The sequence below is a fragment of the Mastigoproctus giganteus genome, chromosome 3, assembly GCF_048544385.1.
Source record: "Mastigoproctus giganteus isolate SK-2022 chromosome 3, ASM4854438v1, whole genome shotgun sequence".
In the NCBI taxonomy this organism is placed as follows: domain Eukaryota; kingdom Metazoa; phylum Arthropoda; class Arachnida; order Uropygi; family Thelyphonidae; genus Mastigoproctus; species Mastigoproctus giganteus.
The window spans coordinates 55,218,133-55,232,528 of NC_143577.1; the positions used below are offsets into that span (position 1 = coordinate 55,218,133).

At 36.3% G+C, this 14,396-nt stretch overlaps 1 protein-coding gene across 2 annotated transcripts in view; it reads right to left on the reverse strand.

Annotated features, from left to right (window-relative positions):
* Positions 1-14,396, reverse strand: part of Cyfip (Cytoplasmic FMR1-interacting protein Sra-1) — a 425,647-nt gene that overhangs the window by 56,878 nt on the left and 354,373 nt on the right. For both annotated transcript variants that reach the window (XM_090369296.1, XM_090369295.1), the window contains exon 23: positions 4,449-4,579. In XM_090369296.1, the coding sequence (XP_090225422.1) occupies positions 4,449-4,579 (131 nt within the window). The remainder of the gene's footprint in view (positions 1-4,448; positions 4,580-14,396) is intronic.

The following is a 14,396-nucleotide window of genomic DNA, read 5'->3' on the forward strand; positions in this document are numbered from 1 at the left end:
GAAATCTTGTCTGATCAATTTTAATGGATACTATGATGTGGTCACAAAGGCATTGGATGCAAAAAGTAATTTTGATATCACATATTTGAATTTCAGGAAAGTTTTGAAACTGTTGCGCAGAAAAAGCTGCTGTGCAACCTGGACTAGTGTGGCATTAAGGGCAAGTTGCTGCTATAGAATAAAGGGATGGTTGAGTGGGAGAAGACAAAGAATGGTAATCAATGGACATTGCTCTTTGTGGACTAATGTTATTAGTGGAGTTCCCCAGGGTTCAGTGTTGGGTCAATTTTTGTTTTCTATATTTATCAATGATATTGATGAAGGGCACATCAGGTTTAACATCCAAGTTTGCAGATGATACAAAGATTGGCAGGGTGGTCAATGACAGGAATGAGAGCATGCTGCTGCAAAAGGATTTACAAAAGTTAGACAGATGGGCTGAGAAATGGCAACTGAAGTTTAACATTGCAAATGCAAAGTACTGCATGTAGGTAGCAGTAACCCCAGAGAAACATATCAAAGCCAAACATGTAGTATTACACTCAGGGTAATGGAAAATGAAAAAGATCTGGGGGGTAATTGTGCATTTGGATATGAAGTTCTCTGAACAATGCAAACAGGCTGCCAAGACAGCTCATGGGGTTTTGTCAATGATATATAGGAATTTTGCTAGCAGGGATAAGTAGGTGATTATCCCATTTTTAATGCAATGGTTAAGCCATAACCTGAGTACTGCATAGAGGTCTGGAGACCTCACTTTAGGAAGGATGCAGAGCTGCTGGAATGAGTACAGAGAAGGGTAACAAGACTCATGAGAGGAATAAAGGGGTGCTCTTACCAAGAAAGGCTTTAGATCTGCAAGTGGAGCATCTGGCAAATAGGAATCTGTTAAGTGATCTGATTGAGGTGTTTAAGGCATGGAATGGAAGCAAGCTCAGTGCTGGTGAGATTCTTCCTCTTGCTCAGACTACATGCATGATGGTGCACAAAGTCAAATTGTAAAAGGATGGTTGGAAGGAAGGATGGATGGTTTAATACAGAATTCAGGGGTAACTTGCAAACTGGGATGGCAGGGAGATAGACAGGAGTTATAAAGTGATTCAGGACAAAAAAGATTTATGGGTTAGAATACACTCAAATATGAAATTTACCATCCAAACAGTCAACAAGGCTGGTGAGATGGTATTCTCTAAATGACTGACTGGGCCAAAACAAGCAGGGATAAAAAGATGTCACTACACTTCAAAGCTGGGCAACTATATTGGTGAGGGGGCACTAATCATTATCCTTACATAGAATGTCTTTAAGGATCGATGCTTGGCAGTAGTGGTCCTGGCCTTAGAGGTATTAATAAAATGAATGATGCAGTTTTATATTTTTACCAGTAGAGAGATAGAGAGAGAAGGAGGGAGGGAGGGAAGGAGGGAGGGAGGGAGGGAGAGGGAGGACCAAAGACACACAAATATTAAATTTTAGAAACAGAATGACTGATCTTATGAAGTTTAGCTTTGGGTGGCAAAAATGTAGATCACCAGTGGCAATTCCATCCCCACTACACACAGTCAAGTTAGCACTTACCATTTCTAATGCTGGCAATTCCACTTTCATATTCATTACTAAATAAAACCTTGAAATTACAAAAATATCACTAAATAATCAATGAAGCTAATTATACATAGGCCTACACTCACTAATTACAAGCTATCATAACCTACCAATAGTTATCATACTTGAAATGACTGTGAAAGATTTGATGCTTTTCATTATTCAATTTAAAAACTAATTGCAGTTGCACAATCTTAACAATGAAAATTATAAGTTTAACACAAATATAAAGCAGAAAGAAATAGAAACACCAGTAAATTTTAACGAACACTAACTTACCTCCCCTCTCTCCCAAATGAAATGCACCAGTCCTTTAGTACATTCAAAACCATAATTTTTCTGCTAACTTACCTTAATTGAGAAGCTCAAAAAAGTGTGATAGCTGCAGAAGACCCTAAGATTCACACGAAGTTAGAGGAAAAGTAAGATGCTGATAAATCAGCCTTTTCTTTAAATGCAGATGCAAAAGAATCATCAGGATAAAACAGATGGGCTTTGATAAGAGACCAAAAGGCTAACAGGCAAGTTTCCTACTCTTGGACTTTTCAAAACTAAGCTTGGTTATTACAAAACTTAACAGTTTTGTTAAGTTTTGTAATAACCTACATAATTCCAGACAAACACTAGATGTTTTGGACAGATCACAGTTTTATATATAAAATAATAATACATGAAATATAAGGGTAAGAACATTTTTATAAATAACGAAGATGACATAATGAAGCAAATAAAAATATCATAATGCATATGAACTAAAAAGCCATGAAAATCAATCAGTGCTCGTCATGGCCATGTCGAATATTTTATTCAATAACTCCCCATTTCTGTAATGGAATAGAACACATAAGACCATAGCAACCATACGAGATTTTGATCCATATATTTGTGCATACTGAGTTATGCAAAGCAATTAGAAAGTGACTCAGAGAGGACATAAGAAGATTTAACACAAGAAAAGTAGAACAAGCATTAAGGGAAAACAAAGGATTTAAATCAGCAGCCATGAGCAGTAATACAGAAAGACAAATGATACTGAAACTGAAGAATAGCAATGGTGTACTTATAAACAGCAGAGAAGGCATAATTCAAATAGCAGAAGACTACTATAGAGAATTATACAAGGAGCGAGGGAATGATGCCAGCAGTGGGGAAGATGGATTGCAAAGTAGCAACACGTACAACATACCCGATATTCTTCCTGATGAGGTAGAACATGCATTGAAGAAAATGAAGAATCAGAAAGCCCCGGGGGAAGATGAAGTTACTGTAGAGTTGTTAAAATTGGGAGGAAGAGACATAACAGAAAAACTGACAAGGCTCTTCACAAAGTGCATTAGAAAAGGTGTGACACCTAAGCAGTGGAATAATCCAATCATAGTTTTGCTGCATAAGAAAGGAGATAAATCAGAAATTGGAAATTATAGACCAATTAGCTTGTTATCCCACATCTACAAGTTGTTCACAAGGGTCATTACTAACAGATTAGAAAGAATACTTGATGAGAATCAACCGAAAGAGCAAGCTGGCTTTAGGACAGGATTCTCAACTATGGATCACCTTCACGTAACATCACAGCTAATGGAGAAGGCAAATGAATATAAAACACCATTATGCCTGGCATTTGTGGATTACGAAAAGGCATTTGACTCCATACAGCATAAGGCAATGTTTAGGGCACTGGAAAGACAAGGCATAGATACCCCATATATTATGATTTTGAAGAAAATATATGAGAGTGCTACCTCCTTTATTAGACTAGACAAAGACAGTAGGAAATTTAAAATCGAGAAAGGAGTTCGACAAGGAGACACAATATCTCCGAAGCTGTTTACTGCCCTTGAGGAAGCTTTCAGAAGATTAGACTGGTCGCAGAAAGGAGTCAATGTGAAAGGAGAGTACCTAAACCATTTATGATTTGCAGATGACATTGTGGTCATAAGCCACGATCCCAAAGAATTAGAGGAAAATCTTAATCAGTTATGCACAATTAGTAAGGATTTTGGACTAAAGATGAATATGGCTAAAACAAAAGTAATGATGAACATGTATGCCACAGAAAGGGAAATAATGATTGGAGGAGCAGTAATTGAAAAGGTGGAGTGATATACTTATCTGGGACAAGTTATTAGCTGTAATAATTATAAATGGCTAGAAGTCAAGAGAAGAATAAATTTTGGATGAATAGCATTCAGGAAATATAGTCACATACTGAAGAGCAATATCCCAGTTTGTCTGAAACGTAAAATAATGAACCAATGTATACTCCCCACCATGACTTATGGAAGTGAAACTTGGGCACTCACCAAAAGAATGGAAGAGAAGCTGAGAACTACACAGCGAAGAATGGAACAAATTATATTGGGAATCAGACTGTTAGATAAGAAGAGAAACACATGGATTAGGCAGCAAACTCAAGTAAAGGACATTCTTATCAAAACTAAAGAACTAAAATGGTCTTGGGCAGGACACATAGCTCGAAGACATGATGGCAGATGGACTAAGAAAATAATAGAATGGTATCCAAGAGGAGCTAGAAGAAAACCTGGAAGACAAAGGTGGAGATAGATAGATGAAATTCATGAGTTTGTGGGTAGTAAATGGATGGCCAGTGCTCAAAACAGAAGGAACTGGAAAGTTGCTGGAGAGGCCTTCATCCTGCATTGGATTGAAAATGGCTAATGATGATGATGATTTGTGCATCACATAAACTGTGATGCATAATGATTAATAAGCCCTATTGGCTTCTTCAAGTTGGGCTGACTTTTGTTTCACATTTTATAAAAAACAGAGACACAAAATAAAATTATTATATGGATTCTTCCTTAAGTTCTAATATTACTTACAAGACTCTGCTCAACTAACAGACAAAACAGAATAGCATTTCCTACTTCTCGAAATCCTTGAAACATTTCAGTTTTAACATCAGAATACTGGACAATATCAGTAAGCTGTGCCTGGTAGTAGTGAAGGACACCTATAAATATGAATATTAAATTATTGAAATAACAAATATTAGTTTAATGAAGGGTGCTATAAGTAATCAACATTCTAAAGGATGTGACTTTTGTAACAAAGTGATTTCACTGCAAATACTACAAGCAATATGCAACTTTGTAATAATGCAAACTTTCAAAAAACTTCAATATATCTAATTTATTCAGTCAGTAGGATTTCTTCTTTACCAATTATCCTTATAGAAATAAACAAGGAGTTATCTTTTATTCAGTCAGTAGGATTTCTTCTTTACCAATTATCCTTATAGAAATAAACAAGGAGTTATCTTTTATTCAGTCAGTAGGATTTCTTCTTTACCAATTATCCTTATAGAAATAAACAAGGAGTTATCTTTTATTCAGTCAGTAGGATTTATTCTTTACCAATTATCCTTATAGGATAATTGGTAAAGAAGAAATCCTACTGACTGAATAAAAGATAACTCCTTGTTTATTTCTAAAATATTAATAGAACATAGGAAAAACTAAGCATATGTAAGCTCCCATTTATGTAATTTATTCTTTAAATGGGGGCACAATTATTATTTGGATCCCATATATTTGCAAGCATATCTGTGGGATCCAAATAACTAACAGAGTAAATCAAAGAACATTTACTCTATGTAGAAAGAATGCTTTAGGGAATAACATGACAAAGAAGGCATGCTAATAAATGAGACAAAATTTAATGGCACATCAAAAACTGTCACCAAATTACAAATACTTCCATCAGCTAAATACGAGAGTTGTGAATGTGAGGGTACAGAATTTTGTGAAATAACTATTAAAAAAAAAAAAAGATTAAAAAAGTTTTATTTCAGTGCTCCGTCCAGTTCCTTCCCAAGAACTGTAATATATTTTTACCAATGCCACTTCAATCCTTTCATACTGCATACAAAAAATTAAATTTTTCTCTGTAATCAAGTCTTTCACAGTACACATCACCTCTTTATTCAAAAGACACTGAAATAGTAAATTTGTGCTAATGTACCTTTGTGAAACAGGATGCCACAACATCATTCCCCTCACCATTTCACTTTGATATTTTTGCTATTAATCCTGCATAATATTGGCCTGTCATTATGGCCGCATGCTTGAGGTAATCAACAAAACTCCCTAATTATATATATATAAAAAAAAAAAAAAAAAAACGAGGCCAACAGCTTGTCTTCTGACTGCATAATATGAAATCTCTTGTGTGATGAGGACGTGTGCCCACATCTTATCCATTTTGTAAAGGTGTTTTGCTGTCTTCTTGCAGTAAGGCCAGTAGTGTGATATTTGTGGAACATCATATAGAAACACTGGTAAGCATCAATAAAACACCTTTCCTTTCTCAGCTATATGCACTGCTTCTAGATTTACCAACAGACTTATCAATGTGTTTAGTAATCATTCAGCAGTCTTTCATCACTACTGCTACTGCTGCTGTTTCTGAATTGAGAGATGGTGAGAGGTGATCTGAATGCCACTCATTCTTATGTGAGTCTTCTGTGGCTAAATTGCAAACATATCAACATGGAACTTCCTTGGAAATGTCCTTCAAATAAAAATAACTGATAAGTTCAGATTTCTCTATTTTGGTTTTTTAACAGATACGGCTTGCAAAAAAAATTGTGGTATAGTGATAACATTATGCAAGGCTGCATCTGTTGGGTGACAGTTCCTACAGATAAAATGACATAGCTGTCCAAATAATTAGATAATTCTATGAAATGGTCTTCACCACCATTGTGAATGCAATAGTGCTCAACAAATGGAAATATTGCTTTATTTTAGCTTAAGGATAAACACTGAGAGCAGAACATAATACAGGACTGATTAAGCTGTCACTTGTCAACTTTTGACTTTCAAAAAAGCTGGAAATCAGGTATTTGTTAGAGGAAGGAAACAAGGAAATTTTTGGGCAAAAACAGATTTTCTACAAAAAAAAAAAAAAAAAAAACATTTGTGAAGTCCACAATAGACCACCAGAAATTAAATTGCACTTACAAAATACACATTTTATTATATGAAAGCATACTCCACTGGTAAGCAACACAGGTTTGCTTATCAGTAGAGTATGCTTTCAAGCATTAACCTCCCTACGATTTTTTTGCCTCTGAATTTGTTTGGATATTCTATTAGATATGTACAGATTTTGATTGCTCTTCAAAAAAGACACTGTTGCAGAGTCGGTCTTTTGTCAGAAATGCTGAGTCAAAGGTTTCCTCATAACAATGGCTCTGCTGTCTAGACTTAGTTGCCAAGAGAATTCCAAAGCTACGCACTGCTGCTCCTGCCCACCTGGCTATGGAGGCGCCAGTTTTTGAGTGACCATGATTCAAGCCACATTGCTATATATGGTGATGTTCTTATATTCTCTATCTTGTGAACTTAACTTTATGTAGTGATTACAGAGTATAAATAGAATTTATCACTTGTTTCACTTTTCAATTTGGTAACTGAAAAGTACTCATATGGCTTTCCTGATCACTTCTAACCTCTTCTTTACAGTTACACATTTAACCAAAGACAAACATGTGTACGTATGTTTCAAATATATTTTTTTTTTACTTCAGTGGCACACATCGGTAGAAACTGTTTAAATCTATCTTTCCTTTTAGCACTTCTCTCTAACTAAGAAAGAATATCTACCAGGTATTCATTCATTTTCACAGGAAGATACCTAGCTCCATTTTTGGCACACAAATAAGATGACAAGGACAGGATATTACCACCAAGTGCTCAATCTCTGCTTTTAATATGCTTGCTACTCTAATTTTTAGGCCTATCACAATATATACATTATCAACATTAAGGGCCAGACAGTTTTTCCCAAGGAATCCACACATGCATGCTTTCGGGTGTTCAGTATTGTATCCTGTAGAGACAAAAGATCACCGCAATGGGATATTAGCATTAGTAGAGGCATTTGATGCAAGAAAGCAAGCTTATACAGCATCAGCCAAAAAAAAAATAAAGTAAAATAAATAAATAAAAAATAACCACTTCCACTTCACCCCTCTGTTCGTTCGAAATACCTGTCCAGCTGAGCCTTAAACTTATTTAGGCTATCAACTTCCACGACAAGTGATGGAAGTCGGTTCCACCAACCAACCACTCGCTGGCCAAAGGCAAATTTCCGCACATCTATCCAACATCTGTCCTTCCTCAATTTGAATTTATGCCCTCTGAGGTGATTATTTTGAGCAAGATGAAGAATCCCATTGGCATTGAGCATGCTCAAACCATTCAAAGCCTTATACACCTCTATCAGATCACCTCGCCGGTGCCTAGTCTCCAGACTCTGTAATTTGCAAAACTTAAGCCTTTCTTCGTAAGAGCAACCCTTTGTTCCATTCATTAATCTTGTTGCCCTTCTCTGTACCCGTTCCAGCAGCTCTACATCCTTCTTGAAATGAGGCCTCCAGACCTGTATACAGTACTCAAGATGTGGCCTAACCATTGCCTTATACAAGGGAATAATCACCTCCTTATCCCTGCTAGAAAAATTCCTATATATCATTGACAATACACCATCAGCTACTCTTGCAGCCCATCTGCACTGCTCAGAGAACTTCATATCTGCCTGCACAACCACCTCCAGGTCCCTTTCATTCTCTACCACTGTCAGTGTAGTACCACAGAGTTGATACGTTGCTCTGGGGTTGCTGTTTCCCCATATGTAGTACTTTACATTTGTCAATGTTAAACTTCATTTGCCACCTCTCAGCCCATCTGCTCAACCTTTCCAGATCCTGTTGCAGCAGCATAGTGTCAGTAGTGTCCTTGACAACCCTGCCAACCTTCGTATCGTCTGCAAACTTGGACATTAAGCTTGATATACCATCATCAATAACATTTATAAATACAGAAAACAATAAAGGACCCAATACTAAACCCTGAGGGACTCCACTAATAACATTAGTCCACGATGAGCAGTGTCCATTGATTACCACTCTCTGTCTTCGCCCCCTCAACCACCCCTTTATCCATAGCAGCAATTTGCCTCCAATGCCACACCACTCCAATTTGTGCAGCAGTCTTCCATGTGCAACAGTATCAAAAGCCTTTCTAAGATCCAAGTATATAATATCAAAGTTATTCCCTGCATCCAGTTCTTTTGTGACTGCCTGTACTCACTTCATTTTGATTATTGCCATCTGCAGCAATCAAAAATGGCCCACTACTACCTCTTCATTCCCGGTCTATGCAATTAGCATTAGTTGAGGCATATGATGCAAGAAAGCAAGCTTATACAGCATCAGCCAAAAAAAAAAAAAAAAACCTTCCTACTTCGCCCACCTGGTCACTCCAAATTTTTATTTATTATTATTTTATTTTATTTAATATTCATTTTTTTTCTCATATTCACAATATTGTTTGTTTGTTATTTGGTTTTTAGGAGCATTAGCAACTAAGGCCATATTGTTCCGGGGATATGCAGTGGTCGTTCCCTGACCTTTCCGCATCCTCCGTATTTGGTTGTCACGGGCTTGAACCCCGGTCTAATCAATTGTTTGTTATTTTTTGGTTTTTAGGAGCATTAGCAACTAAGACCATATTGCTCCGGGATATGCGGTGGTCATTGCCTGACATTTCCGCATCCTCCATATTTGGTGGTGACGGGCTTGAACCCCGGTCTAATCAAGAAGACTGTGCTACGCACTGCTGCTCCTTCCCACCTGGCTACGGAGGCGCCGGTCTAATCAAGAAGCGTGTGCTATGCACTGCTGCTCCTGCCCACCTGGCTATGGAGGTGCCATTCACAATATGAGATAACCAAAACAATGCTGTTTTTAGCTTTTTTAATATGCTGCATTTGTACAAAATTGTACATTATCTAATTTTTTTGCAGCCTGAAGCTTAAGTTCTTAAAGTGCTCTAGTCTAATTCACTTTATACACCATTAGACATCTCCCATATTGTGGAGTTATACTTCATAACAGTTTTGTCATCATTGCATCACCAGGGTACCTACCCACTCATTGAAGAAGGGCAAAATAACCATAAAATGGTCCCCAGGGGAAGCCTGATGCTGCCCGGAATTTCCGAGAATAAGTAACAACAGTCTTCTCTACTGGAGAAGTGTTGCCTATTCGAGGATTCTGAGTTTTTGAGTGGTGTATGAGGAGTAACTGTGCTTTTCCTCTTTCAACGGCATTTCTTCTTTCCCCCCCCCCCTCCTACAATCACTTTCTTACATCTTTTTTGTTCTCTAAGTCTAATAGGCGCAGTATGTGGATAACAGTGTATCTTATCTTTCTATGCATACCATGCATAGAAAGAAATGTAAAAATGTAACAATGTCTTTCAGTAAGATGTCCTCTTTGGCATCTTACTGAAAGACATTGTTAATTAACCTAACAAAGAACAATACTATTATCCCACAATTCTATTTCACAATGTAGACTACCACAGTACACTTGATGCCCAATCTGTTAAGAAAAACAAGAAATTTGTTTTTCTTTCATTCATTAAAACCAGACCCAATTTTAACATAGTTTTGTTTTTATGTGAAAAGAGAAAGGACAAAAACTGAGCTTTTGCAAAAATATGGAAAAACTCTTTTTTTTCTTACTGTCTTCTTGCTGGCTCTGTCTATTATAACTGGTAGTTGTGCTTTTAGGCTTGTTAAAAATGCTCACCCACACAGGATGACTTAAAAATGCTCACCCACACAATTCCTTTATTCTTGATTATTGTATATTTTGCAGACTACATTACACATAAAGAGGGATCATTAAGTAATGAAAGTTTACTTATTTTTCCAAATCTAATGTTCCAATTGTAATAAAATTAGTATAATACATAGTTATCCATTTATTACGAAAACCACAGGTCACTAGTATTCCAAGATAACTATGACATAAACAGAATACAAGATATCACTGAAAACTGAGAGATATTTTTTGACAGGCAGGATAAAGCAACTTCACTGCAATATCAGTGGAATTTGAGAAGCAGAACAGCTTTTTAGCATGATACATAAAATGAGTTTTCCCTGAAAAGAATGTGTTTATTTTAGAGCAGTCCCTTCATTCATATAATTTTTGCAATGCTAACAAACATTCGGTAATATATTCAAACAGGCCTGTATGAAATAAGACAACTACCTATCATCTTATATAATGTTTTTATGGCAAATCCACAGATTACCCAGAGATCTCAAAGATACCTGCATTACAGTTCAGGTTGTGCAAAAGCTCAAACAGCCAGATACCATGGTTTGGGGTAGCATGCTGCAACTTGCTTTGCAATTTTGTTCATTCAGAGATAAATGTTCCAAATAAACTTTTAATAAATTTCTGTTGTAAACTGGGTTGAACTTTAGTTGGATAATGTTGTATTTCTTTTCAACAGTCTCCCAGTGCAACAGTACTCTGAATATGCATCTTATATCTTGTAACATAAACTAGTCTTTGGTACCTACTGGAGGCAAGTTGGAATGGTATTCTGGGCTAGGCATCCTCGAAATCATCAGTTTCTCATGGACATGAGTTGTTATAAAGAGAACTCAACCTTTTAGATCTCTTTTCTGTATAATGCAGTTTTAACTTCTCCAGTGAAATGTTAATGTTCCAGTAAAGTATACAGCATTGGCCTGTATGTAGCAATGCATTTTGTGTCAAATTTGGCCACTAAATGTATCGATCACATACTTTGGGGCACTTCACTAGAAGCAGTGCAGTAAACTCTCACTCTAAATAAAAATTGCGGCTATGCTCTTTCCATACAATAATGTTTTATAGATCTTATAGCATGAGGTCTTTGCCCTAAATCCAACCAAACTTTTAAAACTTCTGTATACCATTAGGCATCTCACATATTGTGGACATTTCTTGCCACTGTGTGGTCAAATGATTTACTCATGGCACCTGCTTACCTACCAATGAGGTACAAAAAAATACCAAAACCACAGAATGGGTAATGGCATGCAACAAAGTCAACTCATGAAGTGCCTCCACAATATGGTAAAAATGTACTTAGTAGTAAATAATCTTAATTTGCTCATTGCTGTGTATAAACTGCAGTTATGCCCTATCTGCACAGTAATGTTTTTCAATTCTCATAGAAAGAGGCCTTTGCTCCAAATTCACTTGAATTTTTGCATATAATGATAAAAATTACTGTTATTTATTTGTACTGATATGAGACTTATGTTTCCATTCCATATAAGTTTGACTGTATTCAAAATAAATCAGTAAGAACAAATCATACAATATAAACTTGAAATTATGATGTTAAATAATTTAATCTAGAATGGAACTGTATAACAGTAATAAATTACAGTAGACTTTCAGAATAAAGGCACCTTTGACGATTCAAGGTGCTGTTATTTCAATTTTTTCATTATCTAGAAATTTTATTTTTAATATGTTTAATGCAGAAATAATGAGGCTAAATAAGAAATAGATTAAGAATGCAATTTTATTAACTACACATAAAAAACACACACGTTGATGATTCAATGTTATATTCTGCCATTAATACACTCCTGCTTATGCCCCGTTCTATTTTCTTTATTATATCAAGTTTAGTCTGTGCAGTAGCACAGTGATATCATCACTGTCCTCCCCACATCGCATGGAAGCCCGGGTTCGAATCCCACCAATGACGCAAGGAACTTTTATGGACTTTTTTTCACTCCATGGCTGAGTTAATGGGTCTCAGGCATAGATAGCAAGCTCTCCCCACTTCCAGAAACTGGGGTTTTTTGTGCAGCAAAACAGGCAAATCGACCAGAGAACACAATACACTTTCTGAGGTGATCCTGATGTAATAGTTTAAATTAGCATTAGCAGTGGCATATGATGCAAGAAAGCAAGCTTATGCAGCATCAGACAAAAAAAAAAAAAACAAACACTCCCATTTCACCCCTCCGTTCGTTCCAAATACCTGTCCAGCTCAACCTTAAATTTATTTAGGCTATCAACTTCCACAACAAAGGATGGAAGTACAGTTGGTCGTCGACTTACGACCGACTTCTGTTCTGACTGACAGGTCGTAAGTCGATCTGGTCGTATGTCGGCCATATATTTATTAACAGTATTTTTTAACCTTTCTAATCTTTTTATCATCTTTATAATTTATTTTTATCATCTTTTATTTTTCATTTTAAATACAGTAATGTTTTCATCTTTTATTTAGCGATACTGTACATACCTTCGTTTCTACGCCTAGGCTATCTCTCTCTCTGAGGATAAATTCAAATGTTCTCTACATTTTAATTGGTTTATTATTCATACTGTTTATAAAAAAACAAAACTACAATCTATAATTATATTGTACATAATGTGAAAAATAATACTGTACATAATGTACTGTAAACACAAAAATACAATCTAAAATTAATGTAAAAATTAATACAAATGAAATTTACAAAATCAATTTTTAATCTTTGCTTGTGCTGGGTTGTGCATCGTCAGGGTCATGTTATTTGGTTGAGGTAGGAGTTGTTTATTTATAAGAGACATTATGCAAAGCAAATCTTTTTTTAAAATGCTTAAACCACCCAGTACTAGCCTGAAAATCTTCTGCGTAATCATCTCCGGTGCATGATTTTAAACTCTGAAACAAACTTCTAGCCTTTGCTTGCACTGTGTGAAGATTAATGGGTGTATTTTTTTGTATTAAATCTTCCATCCACACAAACAACAATTTCTCCATTTCATGGATGGGTTTCTGTCATTTTTTGGTTAAAATTGTAGACTTAATAGGTGTAGAACCTTTCACAGCTTCCCGAATTCTTTCTTTGTACTTAAGTATCATCGATACCGTGGAATGTGATAACTTCAAGTCACGTGCTATCGTATTCACTTTCTTTTCACCTTCATACTGCTGGATAATTTTCATTTTACACTCTAAATCAATAGTTTTCCTTGACTTCTTAGTTGGCGTATATATAGATGAAGGCATTTTCCTTTTACTAAACATTTTATGCGTATTTCAGTAGAATTTTAATTAATGCACCACACGCAACAGATGCTTGAAAGCGACTGGGTGTATGTGAGAGAGAGCGACTGAGTGTATGTACCTGGTGCTGTCCTCAGGCCTCCCATCATCGATGTGCCTCCTCACCTGGGTTATGGATGTCCTCAGTAGTGACTTCCTGATTTATTATTAATTTATTTATTATTATTACTATTTTTTTGTGGTCGTAAGTGTGGCCGGTCGTAAGTCGCATAGGTTGTAAGTCGACGACCAAGTGTAGTCTGTTCCACCAACCAACTACCCGCTGGCTAAAGGCAAATTTCCGCACATCTATCCTACATCTGTCTTTCCTCAATTTGAATTTATGCCCTCTCAGGTGATTATTCTGAGCAAGAGGAAGAATCCCATCAGCACTGAGTATGCTCAAACCATTCAAGGCTTTATACACCTCTATCAGATCATCTCGCCGGTGCCTAGTCTCCAGACACTGTAATTTGCAAAACTTAAGCCTTTCTTAAGAGCAACCCTTTGTTCCATTCACTAATCTTGTTGCCCTTCTCTGTACTCGTTCCAGCACCTCTACATCCTTCTTGAAATGAGGCCTCCAGACCTGTATACAGTACTCAAGGTGTGGCCTGACCATTGCCTTAAAGAAGGGAATAATCACCTCCTTATCCCTGCTAGAAAAATTCCTGTATATCATTGGCAAGACACCATGAGCTACTCTTGCAGCCATTATATCAAGTTTGTCCCTAAGCTTTAATTTTGTTGTTCTTTTCTTCTCTGTATGAGGTTTATTAACTTTAGGAGCCATAGTGAGGGGTTTTTCATTTAAAATAAATGTAAAACAGCGGCATAATCCGTGCTATCACTACAGAATTC